The sequence below is a fragment of the Platichthys flesus genome, chromosome 15 (assembly GCF_949316205.1).
Source record: "Platichthys flesus chromosome 15, fPlaFle2.1, whole genome shotgun sequence".
Taxonomy (NCBI): Eukaryota; Metazoa; Chordata; class Actinopteri; order Pleuronectiformes; family Pleuronectidae; genus Platichthys; species Platichthys flesus.
Window position 1 is genome coordinate 21,065,615 of NC_084959.1, and position 19,907 is coordinate 21,085,521.

Sequence of the window (19,907 nt, forward strand, 5' to 3'; positions counted from 1 at the left end):
AACAATGACTGTTTAAAAGCAGCTGATCATCAAGATTGTTCCTGCCTTTCACGAACAGAGAAGTTGTGCTGCCCCCTGTTGGCGAAGCTGCAATCTTAACGTCATGTCTGGGAATGTGTAACAACATAAAATAGTAAATTTGATGGTAACGACTGATTGAAGGCAGCATCATCAGTATAGGACGCACTCTGATGTTTTACCAGTGGAAGTTACACAAATCGTGTATAAGATATTGTTGCAGGAAATATGCATGGAAATGTTCTTTCCCAACTTTAGTGACTCATTATGGCCACTAGAGGGGAAACAATGGAATGTGATTTCTTATCTAGTAAGTTTATATTCAGCTCGTTTCTAGAACAAATCCTCAGTCAATACATGCTCCTCCAAGCTGTTGCTCTAACAACCAATGTAAGTTATTTTTAAAATTGACATACATTCGCACAAATGCACACACACAATTGATAATTTGTAGTTTAATTGAAAATAGCATACAAAGCATTTTCCATGAACATAAATCTGGAGGATACAAGTGCACGCTGCACATTCATGTCCACAGTTGAGGCTGTCTGTATAAATAAGCCTGTTTGTCCACAGTAGTTGTACAATCCATCCTGACTCCCTGACAGTGAACACTTCTTTACTCCATAAAACTAGCAACTATTTACTGCTTATAAACTCTGCTCATGTGCTCTCATACGTGACTGTATAAAAATAAAGGTCTTGAGTACATCTTCATATTCGTAATGTACACTTTGTAAATGACCCATTCACCAGTTAACAGAGTCTATTAACTGTAGCTGTAAATGTGTTACTCATCAAACTGCCTTTCCTCGACACTTTCAACTTCCCTCGACACTGTCCACATCAAAGTCTTTCACTGTCACTCTCCTGCCAAGCTCGTGTCAAACAGACAATAATACTCAGTGTGAGTCTGTCAAAGACGCTCCTGTCCTTTCTTTCAGCATCATTGAATTTCACATGATCCATTGAAAATGGTTGTTGCTCTTGCACACTAAGAAAAAGAAAAACAAACCTATGCTCCAGTGTAGTGACAATACAGCAGTAGATGGTGATGTAGATCACTATCATTATACATAAAATAAAAATGCAGATGATATTTATCTATATTTAGGCATTTGTGTGACTTAAAAGTGGACAGAACAAGATGGGAGAAAGTCTCAATGTTTGGATACAGTTGTGACTCTGCAATAAAAGAAATATAAAATTTAAAAACTAAGGAGACATTGTTAACAGTGTTTGAACTTTACTCCCCCAGCTTTAAGGAGGATGGTGTGATCTCCCCATATTAATAATCTGCCTATTTATGTTGTTCATACAAAGAAACTCATATCATCTTGTCATTAGCATCACATGGGGGAGATGTTTTCTCTGAAGCTCCTGAACCCTGTAGCAGTGAATCGTATCATTTTAATTAAAACTGACCACTATACCACAACATACAGAGAGCATGTTGACGTAATGAAGTGATTCATACTGAATGTCTTTGGTTCACTATCCAGTGTTGCAGGCAAACACATTATCTCAATAAAAGTTGTGGTCACTATGCTGTCTGTTCTGCATTTAACAGGAAATAAATATCATATTTACAATGTCAATGCTGCCGGCAACTTAAAATTATTAAAAACCCGAGTGTGGACTTGTGTATTAGCAAAGTCATCACACTGCAGTTCTGAATGGTGCTCGATATAATAAGGAGCTTTGACTAATCTGTGTTTGAAGAACTGAGTATAAGAATGTTTTATAAGCTGAACCACAGACAGAAATGACGCCAGAAAAGGATTAGGATATTTGCAATGGCAAACTTTTCATTATGTGTATATTGTTGTCTTATCTTTTTTTCCATAATTCTACTGCAGAAATACACTCATTACTACATAGATCTTCATATATTACAGCCGGCTTCACTGACTTCCCTTTGAACATTCACTTCTCTGAACAGTACTGATATAATGTGCTTACACCTATTTTGTTCTGCTCATGTCCTCCTTCAGGTACTTTTTTTAGTAACAATGACAAAGTGCAGCAGAACCTGCGTCTTATTTCATCTGCATTTCTTCAAAGGCTCCAGTGAGCATTTATTTGCTGTTCACTTTGAGTCGTTAATTCAGCAGGAGGACAAACATAATACATTTTACAACATTTAAAAGATACATTTGAAAAATAAAATAATTAGAAATGCATTGGTAAAGTAGAAAAGAGGACACTGGACATATGTCTGAAAATCATGTCTATACACAGTTTTCAATGTGCATACAGAATATAAAAGATGTAGGTATACTTAAAGCAAGTCAACACTCAGGGTCTGAGAGTCTTGCCATCGAAGCTTCTTGAAACAAAAGCAGAAGTGAATAAGACATTTTCATCTAATGTAATTCTTTGCTAAATAGTAGTTTGAGTGTTCCCTTTAAAAACGGATCAGCAGCCGACCCTTTCACAGAGACAGCAATATTCCACTGGCTTATGTCAACAGCACTGTTTAGCCAGCACTGGCTGGTGTTAGACCAGCGATCCGGCCTGGTTCTGTGCTGGCACCATAATGGGCACCCCTCCCATACGGGCGATGTTAGCGGCGGTCACACCGGAGTTGGGCAGCGGTGGAGGGGAGGGAGCGGCCTGGAGCTGCAGCTGAGGATGGCTGAAGGTCAGTGGCAGCGCCTGGGCCTGGGGCAGCTGGGCGTAGCGCTCCGGTCTGGGTGGGGAGCCCCCATTGGTGTTGGCTTCAGAGGGGACGGCCTGCCCGCGTGGCAGGGTGGTGTTGTTGTTGTAGCTGAAGTGGGTGGGGGTGGAGGCTCCGTGATGGCGTGACGGCCTGTAGCCGGCCATGCTGCCAGTTGCAGTGATGATGGAGGCGGTGTCTGAGGGCGGACGCTTGGGGTAGTGCTGCATGTGGTGGTTGTTGTGGTGGTTGGAGGGCTCTTTGTGGTGCGGGCTGGAGGCGATGGACGAAAGGGTGCCATTCTTGGAGATGATATCTGAGCCCATGCCGCTCTTAGCCCAGGACACACGCTTAGGAGCCTGAGCGTCTTCCCTGGAGGTGGAGAGGACAAAGAGGTTTGATACAAAGGTACACTCTACCTCCATCCTAAGTGGTGGTGGTGAAGATGACTCATCAAGACATTTTTTTTTTACTTTTTATTTATGTATTCAAATTTAACAAAAATGAACCACTAGCTAAATTTTAAGCCACACTCAAAAAAAGATATATCAGATCACGAGGTGACAATGAAGCTTCACCACACAACACACTGATGAAGCTGACCCTCACTGAGTATCTGAGCTTTTCTCTTATTTCCAATCTGCATCTTGAAAAGATCACACTGTGAATCAACCATCAGCCACATCACACTCATAGTGAATCTGGGGACTATGTTTTAAGGAATGCCTTTTTTCTGTTATTTCTCTTGGAATTTATCCTCCGTGCACATATCATGCATGAACATAACTTGAGAAAAAGCACATGTTTTTCTGTTCATAGCTCACTGATGCATTGTCCAAAAAGTTTGCTTGTATTTCATTATATAAACATCGCATGAATGAAAAAAAATGTTTACAGATGTTTTCACAAAGGAACACAAACTGTCACATGTACAACTTTGATTTACAACTTTGTTCAACCTCACACATCTCTTAAATGTATCATAGCTTATTAAAAAACAAACTTTCTCTTAGTAAAATGGCCTTCAACCATCTGTGTCAAGCATCTGTGTTTGGTAATATGATGTCATAACAGCAAACTGCTCTCATCAGTTATGTCATTGTGACTGAGCAAAAACTGCTGCTCTAACCTCGTGAACTCACTTGATTTCGTTGGCCATGTCGTCCTCGCTGTCTCGCCGCCTCCTCAACAGAAAAACGAGGCAGATGAGGAGGAGGAAGATGAAGCCGGCCACTGAGCCAATGGTGGCGCCAACGATCATACCCACATTGGTGGCTGTGGTCAGAAATCACACAACGGTCGCGTGTTGCCAAAGCACATACATAACATATAAAACTTCAGAGTTAAACAACGGCAGAGTGAAGGAACTCCAACTGTTATCATTTCCTGTTTGTCTGAACATGATGGTTTCTGGTGTTGCTGTGTGGTACGTACATGTGACAATCTCCAGGTTGATGAAGCAGGTCTCGGAGCCGGCTGGGTTACTGGCTGTGCACATGTACTTCCCCGACATGTTACTGCTCAGGTTGCTCAGCTTCAGAGTGCCGGTCTTCTCATCTACAGCAGCATTGAACATGGGGGATGACATTCAAGCATAAACACATACAATTGGTTCTCTACTCTTCTATCAATTTATCAATAAATCCACAACATATGAAGATGCAAAAAGTGACAAGTACAAATACTTATACCCCCCCCCCCCCCCCCACACACACACACACACTTTGTGATGACTTGTTTCTCTATTTGATCCCCTTCTTCTCTATCATCTCTAACCTCTCCACCTCTCCCCTTTGTCTGTCACTCCCTTCCCTTCTTTGTTGTGACATCTTCGACTGTTTCAGCATGATCACTGAGATTCCTTGATTTCTCTGTCGGGGGAGTTGCTGTCGTAGTTTCTCATTCTCTTAAATAATGTTTATTAACCAATTTCAATATTGAGCTTTGTAATTAGTTAAACAATACACATTCACAAAGCCAGATGGAAATATAATATATTATTTTTAGAAAAATGTTTGTGTATTGTGTGTGTGTGTACAAAATAACTCAATAACATTTATCTGAATTTTTTAAGATAAAACATGTTGTATGAAAAACACATTTCCTAAAATATCCCTAATCTAATCTTCATCTTATATTGATCAGAAAAAGTATTCCCATCATATGATTCTGAAAATTTGGTCAAGCAAAGTGAAAAAATTTGAACTCTCAATCAATCTGATAGTATCGTCATAAATGTAGTAATACATTATCTTTTGAAAACCATATAGGATTTAAGATATGATCTACATTTTGTCGAGATTAGCCAATCATTTGTCATTAAAATAAAAAAGACAACATCTTGACATCATTATGAAATTGCATTATCACAGTATCTAAAAGTCATAATTTCCTGATTGGTGGACATACAGTGCACGTGCAGGGCACCCGTCACCCCTCTAATGCTTTTTATTTTTTTAATGAATCAATCGGGAGAAACACAAGAACATCCATAAATCTTCTGCTTTTATTTCTGAGTGCAGATAATGAATTTCTGATCAGGCTCCACTCACTGAGCATGGGTGAAAAGAAGACCTCAGAGGTGGGACTGGTTTTCCTCCACTTGTAGACAGGGATGGGCTTCCCTGAACTGGAATTGCAGCTCAGAGTCACGTTTCCTTTCAGCACTGGCTTCCCTGATAGCGAGCACTTAGGAACACCAGGAGGGACTGAGGGGAGACAACATGTTAGATTGTACAACATACTGTACGTCAGTCAGTTAAACAGGATCTATATCTTACCCTTCACATCCAAACTGACTTCTTTGGTGAGGCCGTCATTGGACGTGATGACCTGGCAGAGGTAGCGTCCTGAGTCGGACTCCTGGGTGTTGTTGATGTACAGGGACACGTCCCGGGAGGGCATGGTACTGGAGAAACCAACACGGCCCCTAAACTGGGAGCTCCCCACTATCGTGGAGTCTTTGGTGTAGGAGATGATCTGGACAAGAGAGCAGGGAGCCAGTGTTAAATGTAAAGACATATACAGTAAGGAGTTTATGAGCAGAGTTCAGTATATTCTTATGGTGAAGGAATTATTGGAAAAAGAGTTCCCAACCAGGACAATTCATGTAAACGCCATTTCAAGTGAAAATCTGTGAAAATATTCTCACAATCAGCTATTAGCAATTTACAGCCTCCACGGTATTTTCACATATTCAAACTCAACAATAACATGAACACACTGACGTTGGAGCAATGAATTCACACACTTTGGAAATGAGACCTTTCGAGGAGCATGTGAACGCACAATCTGATCAGGGGCAAAAAAGGAACTACCTTCATTAAGAGTCAATATGATTGGGTTTGGCAGTTTATCCTTGGTCCAAAGCTCAAAGAACATAATGGGATTTTTAATCTCAACACCTCTAAATAAAACTGGCATTTGGTGAGATGCTTTACAGAGAAAATCATTTACTTTTCTCACAGAATCCATGTGATTATTGTGTCCAAGAACTATTAAAATCCCTTCACTGATGAAGAGGGGGACATGTTCCTTCATCACCATGACCACACACACAGGCTTATTTTGACTCAGTACCACATATCCTGCTGCCCCTAATATGTGGATTATTCCACAGCTAAAAATAGTCTTCACCAAAAGCAGTATTTTATGTATATTTCCTAGGTGTCCCTTTGTCTTTGTCTCCTTATTACTGGATATTGTAGAACAGAGCACACATTTGTATTCAATAGTAAATGTATGACTGTTGATGTCCTCTCATGCAAACTGATCTGGCTGGACTCTCTGCAGAGATTGTAGCAGAGCTTTGAAGCCTGAGGTTTTGTTCTTTTATTTACCTTTTTGGATAGAAATGAAGGTTAAACAGTGAAACACTGGATGTCTGTCCAGACGTTAAAAAAAACTCAACCGTGTCTTTTCAAGCTCTCAGTTCTCTTTTCCCCTGCTTTCTTTTGAAATGTGATCCTCTTTTGGGTCTTCCATCTGTACAGCCCAATAATCTGACCTGACCTGAAGGATATGTAAGCTGAGCCACAGCCTGGTCCCAAGATAACGTGTTAAAATAAAACAATATGAGGAGGAGGCTGATCAGCTGGGCTCTTTATGTAAAAACCCTCTGCTTCATGTTATGTTCAAGCAATGATTTCACAAAAAATCTGATTTGAAAAACACACAGATCCTACAGTATGGTGCATTAAAGCAGTAAATAAATAGTCAAGTGTTTGTATGGATTAAATTCCAAGGGTTTACAAAAATCCTTCATAACTGTAATCCCAGATATCATAGCCACAGATGGCAAAGTGTTAAGATTTCACTGCGGGCTTCTATATACTGCATGTACTGTATATGTATCAATCCATCATGTTCTATACATGATGTAGACATTTGTTTCCCCAGCCTCTCCTTTCTTACCAACTGGGTGTCATTGGAGACAAAGTTCCACAGGACGGTGTTGAGGCTCAGGTCACTGCCCGGCGTAGAGCTGTACAAGGCCCTCAGCACCACGCTCTGACCCTTGATCACATCCATGTTGGTTAGGGGCATCTGGAGCTCGGCTAATACACCTGAGAGAGAAAGGCAGAGAAAAGAAAACTGTCAGTATGAGCCTTCTGCAAAGCTACTGTCAATATATGCTAAACTGTTATGAATGCGGATTTATAACTAAAATGAATTTGATCTCATAATACGTCATTTGCATTCAGCTGTGGCTTCCACTAAAACAATATGCACACACATCACAGGAATGTCCTCCAATGACCCCCAGGACAAATATTTAAGAAAAACATTTGAAAGTTTTGAGCAAAATGAAGAAGAAGCTAGAAATGATCCAAAGCCCATTTATCATTATCAAACTCTAAGCTGAAGCTGTTCCTACCAACCAGATATTATATCCAGGAAGCCGAGCACTCGAAGATTTCCTGGAGTTTAAATCTTCATTGATCTACAGTAAACGTTTTCTGAGACGATGTTTTTCATCAGGCAACGACGAGACGATCACTGAAACAACTTTAGTCTCTGATGAGCTACTCTGGTAAATCTGTCATTCTGCATGTACGCTACTTTTTTTTTTGTTCACTAATAATCTTCAAAGTAAATTCATGTAGTTTTCTGTTTACCGACCGCAGCTTTGAAAATGTTTCATCTCTGAAGGATTTAATCAGAGGGAATTATATGTGACGTTGATAAGTGACGCTATGAGAGCAAAATGTTAAAAAAGCTTAAATTCATAGTTCATGTGAAAGCACAAATGTCTGTACTGGTGCTGCTGTAAGGTTACAGTAACTGGGGATTGGGTGCAGTGATCATCTGGGAAACAATGTCAAATATTTACCTCTGTACTTATTGACCTTATTACAAGAAAAGTAAAAATGATCTTAACAAATGACCGTCTAAACAAGGTGTTTTAAAGGTGTCCCCTGGATAAGATGTTCATAAATGATTGTCTCATCTTAGTGGGTATTAGAAAAGTATCTCTAATAAATTTGAATGTTTAGTTGATTCATTATCTCAGTTTAAAGTTAAACAGTTAGATGAATATAATACTAAGCAAAGAACAATCCGTTTGAGGTTGTAAAGTGGCAAAGTGAAACAGCGGTCAAGGTTTAGGTGGAGTTGCCTGATGTGAACTACTCAGGGCTCATTGACAGAGTAAAGTGTAGAGTGTGTTTATGGCCAGAGAGAGGCAGCACAGAGTCGAAAAAGATCTGCTCAGGAACAAATGTCATTTAAAAATTATGTTAATGTTAATTCATGTTAGAGATCAATGTGGAAAAAAAGTTTAAATGATTTGTTGTATTGTTCACGTGCTATGAAAAAAAAGGCTGTTTATGAACGGTTACTGAGCTTCATATCTGTTTACTACAGTTAAGGGTTTTGAGGGTCAAATTAATAATGAATTGAATCAAGCTGTTAAACACACGCACACACACACACACACACACACACACACACACACACACACACTGTATCCCTTTTCCTTCTCGATCACCCACTCATAACATCTCTCCTGGTGTTCTCTAACCTCTCTCCTCTCTAACCTCTCCACCTCTCCTCTCTCTACCCCTTTAAGCTGTATTGTTTTGATAAAATCCAACATGGAGGAGAGGCTGTCCGAGTAGCATTGTCTCCTATAACTTGCAGTGCAAAGTGTGTTAACACGTGGATGTGCCTTTTTTAGAAAACATGCAAAATGAAGGAGAATACACATAAAATAAATGGTAATTGTGTGTGTGTGAGTGTGTGTGTGTGTGCCCTAGTTGTGCGTGTTAGTGACTGACAGATATCTGACTGAACCCTGAAAAGATAAGCTTCTTGATCTGCACAGGATTGTTTTACACAATCATGACCCATGCATACTTTATTAGTTTATTATTAGGCAAAATATTCACTTTGTACCATGTCCCAGCATATTTCCATACTCACACTTTATATTTTGAGGGCATAAGTGCCTTTACAATGGCAAGTATGGCAAGATGCATTGCACTATAAATACCTGGTGCACTCAGAATGGACTTAAAAATGAGTGTAAAATGATGGACACCTCTACCCCTTAGCAGTTGGCATCTTGGCTTGAATTATAATTCCTTTTATTGTCATGGCACATTCTATGACAAAATGTAATAGCCATCTTGTCATTCACTAGGTAGAATGTTGCTGGTTCGATCCCAGGCTCATCCAGTCTGCCTTTCCAGTGTGATAGAAAGAAGCCCTGCGTACAGAAACTTGTACTTTGATCGATAGGACTGGAACATCACTTTATAAATATAGACCATTTGACAACTGTGAATTTCACTTGTGCTGCTTCTAAAACCGTGTGCTCGCTCGAAGAGTTCAATGTTTAAGATTTAGTGGCATCTAGTGGTGAACTTGCAAATTGCAGCCAACTGAAGAGGCCTCCTCTCTCATCCAATTGTGTTTGGTCAACCTAATGATGCCTTCAGGTAATGTAAAAACATGGAGGGCCCTCTCTAGAGCCAGTGCTGGGTTTGCTGGTTCTGGCTACTGTAGGAGCATTGTCACATGGTGGACTCCATGGTAGAAGATTTTAAGCGCTTTGATTAAAACATGACAAAACTAAGTGTGAAATATAACACACATTATTACATGTATTCCCTTGTATGTGTGAAATTAATGTTATAATCAAAATTTTGCAACCAGAAAATGTTCGATTCAAAACAGGCCATGATACCCATAAAAGATATTGATTAAAGATAATATTAATAATAATAAAAAAATCATTGGATCAAGATAATCAGCTTTGGAACAAGATTAGTATATGAAAACAATTAGTTTAGAAGGAAACGCTCTTGTTTTTTTAGGCACAGTTGAAATTAGAATTGCAACAATAAACCACACAAAGAGATCTCTGCAGACAGTGGAGTAGATATCAGTTTCTCTGTCACCATGGACACGGATGGAGTGGATAAGTGACAATGACGAGGGAGACAGAGAATGTGGGGGATATTCCTACTTAGAGAACATTGTTTGTAATAAAGAAACACCCTAATGAAGTCAAGGAGATGGTCAGAGCTAATGAGGAAAAGGAACATAAGTGGAGGAAGGAGAGACAGATGAAACAGGATAAAAGAAGGACAAGAGACAGCCAACAATAAGAAGAGTCATAGTGTCAATTTCTCTTTAGACCCTAAGAAGATTTGCAGCAGCAGTGAGAGTAAGACCTCATGTCAGCGGAGGTGCTGACTGACGGCTGGCAGCTTGGAGCGGTGGATAGAGATGAGAGAAAGAGGCTTAAACATAAATGTAATGAGTCACTGAGGAGCAGCTCTCCGATGATTGGAGTGAGTCTGGAACAGGCTCCTCTGTAAGGCTCAGAGAGAAGGATGGAGGAATCGACGGATCGACATATTCGATTGATGACAATAAGAATAAAGAGAGAATAAAGAAATATTACAAGAATTACAAGAAAAAAGTCACAATACTACGAGAATAATGTTGTAGTGTAGAATAATAATGTAGTGAAATTCTTTGAGGAAATAAGAAGCTAGAAGAATCCATTCATGCTGACTGGAGTTTCACCAATCTCACTGTAAACTATGAACGCCATTTGAATATCATGCAGGAAAAACCACTGATGATTGGCTTTCAAACATTGGCTGAAAGAGTGACTTACTCTGAGTAGTTCTTTCCTCAGAATAGTCTCGCAATAGATTAAGTATTACGTTGTTGTATTTCACCTATACTGAACTTAACAAGATTCTCCACATTCCTCCTTTAAACGCAGGTAACACAATTAGATTCTAATATTTTCCTTGTCAAATGACACGTAAATTAAAATTATGACTTCATATATGTAAAATTACATCTTTATTTTGCAATATTACAAATTTATTCCTAATATCTTGTTTTATTTTCTTCAACATGGCCCTAATAAGGCATTGACTAAAAAACTGTAGTTCTTATGTTTAGCAGGCAGGTTCATTTGCAACTTCCCACCAGGCACCAACATCTCACTGGAGAAAATAGGCCACATCTTCAGCTACTCATTAGTGTAGATGAGCTGCTCTTCATGATTCAGCCTGATCAGATGGGCATATTTCCCCCCATAAAAATCTTGCCAAGTGCTGCTTTAAGAAGATTTCCCGACAGAAATCCTCCCTGGTGACTCTGATGAGGGTGCACCACAGCTGAGGAAAAGATGAATGAATGTCCGTAGAGGTGGAAAACAGAGGGATGAATAGAGAATCACATTCATAACATTCATTCTTCACTCTTAATTTGGTCAGTGAGGCTTAATCTTCCCCTCTGTGGCAGGTCTGAAATCCAGTGTGCAGGCTTCAGGACGATTGGCTTTAAATATTCCATGGTGACTGATGGCGAGGCAGATGGGAGCGAGTTCTCTCAGTGTAAAGACAATGAAGGGAGTAATGAGGTCTGGATGATGCTCACTGGAGTTAATGGAGGAATTTCACTAAGTCTGATTTAACAAGGTGTTTCATGGCTAGGTTGGTTCCATCTTTGAAGGCGAGCATTTATAAGAGGATTTGTAAGAAACATGAGAGCAGGATTAAGGAAAACCTTGATTTGGATTACCTTGATTACGGGCGTATGAATTAAACATGTAAAACCACAGGGAGGAAGTTGGGAGTGAATAATAAGAGCTGTTTAATGCTGACAGAAAACAGGAGAGAAGAACTCGCTTTGTCAGGCTAAAGGAGAAACCAAAGAAGCCTACTCAAACGTATTAGTATCTAGTTTTATTAAAGGCTCTGACAATGTGTTTCCATACTCAGCTGCAATATGAACAAGGTTCTACATGACTCATCGTAGAGGATACAGAATTTCACTTTGCTCTCCTCACTGGTTTGGGATTGACTCCAGCTCCCCCAGGTGACCCTCCAAGGGTAAGCTTACAACGGGTTAGCAGTATAGATAATGGAAGGATGGAACTAACAGGTTTACCTTGGTGTAAAATCTGAGTAATTTACAAATGTATATATATTTGATCTGCAGATTTGATAAAACTCATATGTCTTGTTAAAGAAAACTATCCTATGCTGTTCCATTCCATTCCATTCTAATAGGTTACCAGTATGGTAACTTTCGGGAGAAAGATATTTCCAGTACAATGCTCTCAAAAAAAAGCCCAGGATATTACACACAATCCTGCTTTTAACACTCATAATGGAATCTTGTTTAGTCATGTCAAGCTATTTCCTGATAGTGAAACAATGAGTTTGGCTCCTAACATGCTGTCACTGAGAGCGACGGTGAAGCCAGACGGTTGCTGGGAGCGACGGCGGTAAAACCAAGGTGTTTCTGTGGAAAACAACCAAAGAGGACGCTGGCCACACATTATTCATGTGTCGGGGTGTGTTGAATTCAGTGCTCTGGAAAAGACAGCCCAATCTCCCTCTCTTTGTGTAGGTGGTTTTACTGTGGCAAATGCAGAGTAAGGACATGAGCCAACATCTGATTGCTGAAAAACGTCTGATGAATCAGCCTTTTTCTCAGTTCAGTGTAAGAACGTCAGAGCCAAGTGTGTATAGTATACACCTGTCGATTGGCATTCCTCAGCGCCCGCTTAGGAGGCACAAAACAGCCTGTTCTTTCCCTTGATGATAGTTGCTGCCTGTGTGTGAGTGTAGGTTTCTGTATGTTCATATCGCCTAATTACAGGAAACACTTTAGATTGTATCTGTTTACCTCTACAGGCCTCGGGGAAGATAAAGCAGAAGCCACGCAGCCTTTGATGAGGGAGAACATAGCCAGTGTCTTTCATGCTACAAAGATGGGCGCGGTGGGCCGGACGCTTCCTCTCAGAGTCTTATCGGCTACTTTGAGTAAACTTCTACAATTACTGAGGTAGAGAGGTAGCTGGAATATAAGGACGTAATATGTAAACTATTGTTTTTTTTTCTGCATTCTAATTTTAAATACGTCAAGAAGCTTGAAGTGAGTGAAGAGATGAGAGGATGATAGGATGAGGACAAGGGTGATTAAAGACAGAGTGGTGGGGGGAGGAGGAAAAGATTATATGATCTGCATGATCAGCATCGAGAGGGAGTTCAGTTTGAAAAGATGTCTCTCTGGAGGGCGACAGACGTCTCTTTGGAGGCTGGGTGGAGATGTGATGCTATGTGTTCTCATGCATATAAATTACTGGAGCCAAACCCAACACAATCATCCCAGATCTGTCTTTGGATTGGTGGGGGCTCTTCTGTCAGCAAAGTGTAGCAGCAAACATGTAAAAATGCTAAATGGTCTGTATTTAGTGAGAGCCTTTCTCGTCTTGATGACCAACCAAAACGCTTTTACGGTACAGATTTGTAGCACTAATATGTAGCACAGTCTGCATCACAGATCTCTGGAGCAGGTTGTTTGCCTGTGTCAGGAGCCTGTCATTCTCTGAGGTATGTTACAGCAGCTGTCAGGCAGATGGACAAGGTTCAGCGTCTCAGACACACTGAGTGTTATTTCCCACTGACATTGGACTTGTTTGTTTGCCTCATCCCTAAGCTGCAGTTTCTTTCCTCGGAAGTATCTCAGGCTGCATCAGATGTGTGTGTATATACATTTGTCTTTGCAAAAATGGTGAAGGCTTTCCATAACGATAAAGTGAGAACAATGTGATGATGATGTCGTGTGGTTTAAATTATTTAGTCAAACAATAAAACACCACACAATCACTGCTAAAACACTTTTCACCTATCACCTATCACCTCCAACATGTAAAAATGGGCATCATAGATTTAGAACAAACTACCTGAATTAAGTGCTGCCACGTGGTTAGAATTTATGTCAATGGATATAAAGTTAGTTGATAAACCTTAAAAGTAATTCATTCTCAAAATAAAATAAATTTGTTATCAACAGACATTTTTTAAATTCATATTAGATACCATTCCCAAGAAAGACCTGCATCATAGTGTCTGGTTTTACGATGCGGTACTCTCACTCAGACAGAAACAGCAACATTTTGAGACTTGGATTTTTCAGAGTGTGGTGTAGGTTTGTTCCACTGAGATCCAGGGGGTTTGTCAAGTGCAACATTAGCGGCCCATTTACACACATACAGAACAAAAGTATTTCATCGTGAATAATTGATGGGACAAAAGTGAGAGCAGAGGAAAATATGCACTGATGAAACACTGCATGCAAATCCAGTCCAAACATCTATACCCAAAGTCATTCACAGAAAATAGGTGAATTGAAGTTCCATTAGGCGGTAATGCTTTAATATGTACACTCTGATTTAAAAATGTGTTTAGGCGTGAATATTTAAATAAACATGGAGAAACAGCAATCTAGGTTTCGGACTAACAAGGTGTGTTGAACATTTGCCAAAAAATACACTGTGGGCCCAACTATTGACCTAGCTTAATTTCAACCAATGGTCATGCTATGTCTCACTACCACGAGAATCCAAAAATCAATTTTATCTCAATATTCTTGTATGGACAGCGCAAGGGTACTCATGCATGAATGTATGCATGCACACATACACACACACACACACACATACACACACACACACACACACATACACACACACACACCATTGAGCGTCTCATTCACACAGGACTCAGGGCTGGAGAGCAAGGCAGAGCTTATCATCTGATAACTGTGATGCTCCTCTCAGTATAATTAAAGCAGAGACACAGCGGTGGGACTCTCAGAGAAAAGAATGTGTCATATCTGTCCTCGAGCTGCAAAACTACCAGCCACTCATCAGTCGGGTACATCCAGAGAGAAAGAGAGAGAAGAGGAGAGGAGACGAGAGGAGAGGAGAGTAGAGGAGAAGGGAAGCATCTGCTTAATTGGGGAGCAGAGATAGTGTGAGGCCAGGAGGGTCAGCCGTGTTTGTGTGTTGTGTGTGTTTGCAGCGGCAGTCATCTGCAGGTGTGTTCACATGTTTCTGTATTCCTTCTACCTACACTGCACACTATAGGATAGATACACATCTACAGTGCTGGACTCTTTTGTCACCCTCGACAGCACCGAACGTGTCCTGGGATGCATACTGAATGCTTCGGGGTCCAACCTCATCCTGCACTCTGACTGCTAAACATACAGAATGATAGCATCTGCTGCACAGTGTGGAAGGTCCTGGTGACCTTGCACATGGTATGACAGTACGTACATTTATCATGGACGCAATGCTAAATATGGTATGTATACATGCGCATATAAAATGTGGCAGTGCAATCAGTGACCATCACTTTTAACATGGGACATGCAGTCATCAGTTGAATTTTTAAAAGGACTAGTTTTGTTATTACAGTCAGTACAACGAGTTAATTTCCCTCCAACATGTGAATTGTTAGAGAAACTTGGTTGTGTCATAGAGCGACAATATATTTATCAGTGAGGAACAACCGGTCATGGAGGAAGGTTGTTATCAACACTGGCCATAAGCCAATCAGATGACTGCTCCTCCATGTTTCGTTACTGATATCGTTTGATTACATAATCACTGCCTCGCCTTGGAAAAAGAAAATCAGACTAATTGCAGGTACTCAGATTCTCAGCCCTCTACAGTTTAAGGTCCACACTGAGGTGGCTCAGTGATTATAGGATACATTTCCATGGAATATGGTACAGATGGTGCCCAGAGAATAAATCATACCAACATTGTGATTCCCCTACCAAAAAAATATCATATCCAGTTTCATACCTACTTCAAGAGAGACTTGCACACATTCATAGTCCCATATGATGTACCGCAATGACTTTGATTATCCTGTGATTCAAAAGCAGGTGTTTTGGAAGTGTGACACTGAGGCATTAACTTCATAGAAAATAGTTAACTGCCTTGACTACCTGTAAATGTCTTAACCTTATTATGTTTATGATTTGGTACTTAATTTAATGTATTTTTTCCCTGGATTTTTGTGAAGGACTTTATAACCAGTGCTATACAAATAAAGGTATTTATTATTATTGTATTATTGTCATTGTTGTTATTATTATTATTATTATTATTATTATTATTATTATTATTATTATTATTATTATCATCATCGTCCCTGTCATAGCTCCTGAAATATCAGTTAACAACCCAGGACAAACTTTAATAACTAACTTCCTGTTTTCAGAATTCCAGATCGAACCTGCTCCTCATTTCCTCATGTGGTGTGGTGAACTCCCACTTTTTTGCAACTAGCGTGTGTTACTTGAAACATATCCCTTACTGGTCTTTTTGAAAGTATTAAATCTTTTCCAGGATAATATTTTCTGCATTCTAATACAAACTAGTATCTAAATCAGTGCTGATATGAAATAAAAGGGATTTTAACAAAATTGTAATACTTTGTTTAAACAGAAAAAGAACATCTCAAAACTTCAGGTGGGACAGTGTATCATAATTTTGGTCTTTTCTATGAAAACAAACTGTTCATAAAATCCAAACAGGGACAAATATTTAAGAAGTTGGAACAAATCTGAATCCCTTCGGTTAAGGGTCTTATCCTTTTCATGAAGGATTCCTGGTGCATATTAGCTTCATTACTTCCTCATTGTTCAGTTGTGTCTTTGTATCAAAGGGAATACCAACAAACATAAAATTATATAAAATTACAAAAACCTAATCCTATTGTAGTGTTTACATGAAACCCGTTACTCTTGAAAAATTGTCTTAATTTCATTAGTCGTGTTTTCTGTGACAAACAAGCAGAGAAAGATGATTCCGACACATTTTGTGCTTGACTGATAACAGGATTCTTATTCTCATATCTCTGTTCTCATAGTCTCACTCAACAGTGTTCATGTGCCAGTCTGACGCACAGGTTCCTGATGGCAACTGAGCTTTTAGCAAGAACAGAGAGTGCTTTGGTTAATTGGATCCGCCCTCCATCTGATCGCGACATTATGGGAACTGCTGCAGAGGAGAAATTACTAAAGATCTGTCAATCGACAGAGCTGGAAGCTTTTATTAAAGACAAACTGCAGATTAAAACGCAACGCTGTTCATCTGACGCAATCAGTCTTATCAGGTGAGAGAAACAGTGGAACTTCAATTTCATTCCTGCTTTAGACCAAAAACATTGAAAAAAGAAATAGGTCACACCCGCCGTCATGGCCATAACTTAACAGAAAACATCTACAACTGTTCTGCTTTTGTTGATTAGAAGTGGGACTGGACAATCTTTCGGAAAAAAAGAAGCAAAAGTTCACATTGTGTAAAAAAAAAAACATCAAAGACATCCTCAAACCCCTCAAGACAAACATACACTTCCTTTCTATTGTGTGGATAATGGCAGGGAGGAAAAAGCTGTGCGTCCTGATAGTGCTGTGCTGGAGCATTATTCCAGGATTAGCCTGTTTGTATTGGTAGGTAGCGTTAAAGTGAAGTTCAGTAGTCGAGGTCTGGCAGGAAGCAGCCCACAATGTGACAGCAGCAGCCTTTAACACACTCTGCTCGCTGACTTCTCCCATATTTAAATTCTGAGTCATTGACCTTAATTTAAATGTCAACATTTTACAATGAATAAAAAGCCCAAAAGATGGAACTACAAGTTTCCTGTAAGACTATGGTTACAAAAATGATCGGTAAATAGGTCTTTGCTATTTTCAAAGAAATGGTACTGCATTATTTATTTCATTATATATTGTTCTATACTCCATTAGTGAAAGAAAACATGAAGGATGAGCGTGAAACATCGATTTGAAACAATCAACCTCATATTCCACTTTGAGAGTTGGAACTGGAGGAGAGATGACAGTGGTTTTATTGGTGTCAAAATGCTGGGTGTACAAAAAATGCTGCAGGAAACGCTGGCGTAGTGTATCAGTCAGCGACATGCAGAGCAGTAGGCCCCACCCTGAAAGTTCCTAAACCTTCAGAGAGAACTACCCTCGGAGCAGAGATATTTCCCCAGTAATCAATGTGGATCTTGGTTCTTTCATTTAGAACACAGGTCAACAGTGTTCTTCAAAAGGTGGAACAGTTCTAGTGTCTATACACTAAACTGACACTTCTCATTTTAATTAATTTATTTTTAAGTGAGGTGACATCTGTATGTTGAAGGTGCCAAAGGTTATTGTAACTAGTATCCATGGGTTAGGGTTAGGGTTAGTGCAGCTCCAGCTAAACAGAACATACAAGAGCCATTTAGAATACATGCAGTGCACAGCAAAGCAAGCGGTGATATGTCACGCCCAAAAAAAGCTGCCATCTGGAGCACTCACTGATAAATGTGCCCCCCCCCCACAAAAAGCACACAACTTTTATGAGCCAACAGTGTGGGTGAGTAGCCGTGATTCGTCTGTATAATGCAATGCACACACACGCACACACAGGTTTATTCTTATTAGGACTTGCATTGACCTCCATTCATCGTGGACATCCTAACCAAAACCTTTCCATTTAACTTAACCATGACATTTTCATACCTAACCCTAACCTAAGCACAATTCACTTACCCCTAACCTTAACCGAAACCTCAGAAATTTGGTTTTGCCTCATCGAGACTGAGCCTTGGTCTCCATAAGGTCAACCTGTCCTGACTGGGTAAAGCCTGAAACATGCTTCTGCGACTGCGTCTGCGTCTTTTCACGCCGCTGTGGCGCAAGACTCGTTTTCATTCATGCTTCCCCAACCGTTGCGCGTCTTACAAAGCAATTCCGCGCCAGAACACTAGGCGGAGTAATGCTTTTTGTCGAGACGACCTTAGAGACGCCTTCTTTCTTCTTCGTCGATTGTTTATTTACATAGCCACTGCGGCTCCTCGTAGCTCCTTTTTCTGGAGGACAAATCCGCCAGTCAGTGACAGGTTATACAAGTGATCATACTGTCAGATATCTTCTGCCAAGTGCTCTTCTATTTGGTCCATATTCGTTCTTCTTAAACTTCCGTGATTTCTGCCGGTATTATGGGGCATGAAACCGGAAATGCAGCTCCAGAAGGGATGTAGAGCAGACCAATCACAGCCTTGCGGGCTGAGTGAGCTTGCGGAGCTTTGCCGTAAATTTTAGAAAAGGGGGTCGACACCCGTCAGCACGTAAGGAGGGATACATAAGCACGTAAGGGACCCGGAAGGGCTCTTGCGCTTACGGGCCCGTGAAAACGCAGAAGCATGTTTCAGGCTTAAGTGTTTATGCACAAGAAACATGTTTTTGTTACCTCCTGAAGAGGTAACAAAAACATGTACATACGCACACACACACACACACACATGCGGTAAAGACTTGATTTGTCCACGGAGCCACTGACAGCTGTGGAAATCAATGCAGACTACATGGAGAGCTGACAGGTGACATGATCTTCTCATGATACCATTGGATCATGGTGAAGTCAGCCCAGGGTTATTCTGCCCAGCTCCCCTCTTCCAACTAGAATATGACCTGACATGAGAGAGAGAGTGAACCTGTTGACATGGAAACCCAGCAGCCCTCAATCTAGGAATCTGAGTATCATTTCTCCACTTTAATCAAAAGATGGGAAACATTATGGGATGACGTGACTCTGTTGTGCCAAGAAAAGATGGACGAAGATGGGCTCTCAGTGTGTGTGTGTGTGTGTGTGTGTGTGTGTGTGTGTCTCTGTGTGTCAGTGGATGCCATTACAGGAATATGGTAGCATGGTTGTAGGTTGACAGGCGGTTAAGTGAAACAGGAGAGATGGGATTCTGTGAGACATGAGTGAAGTAAGGACAGCTTTGTGGCTGCTGTGTAGAACTGTGTAGAATGGATGACTATTGAACAGCTGTGCACACTTGGTCATGCTGGGCATCTCTAACATGTGCTATCTCATATAGAGCTTGTGTCGTGT

At 40.4% G+C, this 19,907-nt stretch overlaps 1 protein-coding gene across 3 annotated transcripts in view; it reads right to left on the reverse strand.

Annotated features, from left to right (window-relative positions):
• Positions 1–458: 458 nt before the first annotated feature.
• esama (endothelial cell adhesion molecule a) overlaps positions 459–19,907 on the reverse strand; it is a 56,631-nt gene continuing 37,182 nt past the window's right edge. For all 3 annotated transcript variants that reach the window (XM_062405668.1, XM_062405669.1, XM_062405667.1), the window contains exons 2-7: positions 7,091–7,242; positions 5,458–5,656; positions 5,230–5,385; positions 4,112–4,234; positions 3,820–3,952; positions 459–3,049 (exon numbers count right to left, since the gene is read on the reverse strand). In XM_062405668.1, coding sequence (XP_062261652.1) covers positions 2,518–3,049; positions 3,820–3,952; positions 4,112–4,234; positions 5,230–5,385; positions 5,458–5,656; positions 7,091–7,242 — 1,295 coding nt within the window. In that variant the 3' untranslated portion in view covers positions 459–2,517. The remainder of the gene's footprint in view (positions 3,050–3,819; positions 3,953–4,111; positions 4,235–5,229; positions 5,386–5,457; positions 5,657–7,090; positions 7,243–19,907) is intronic.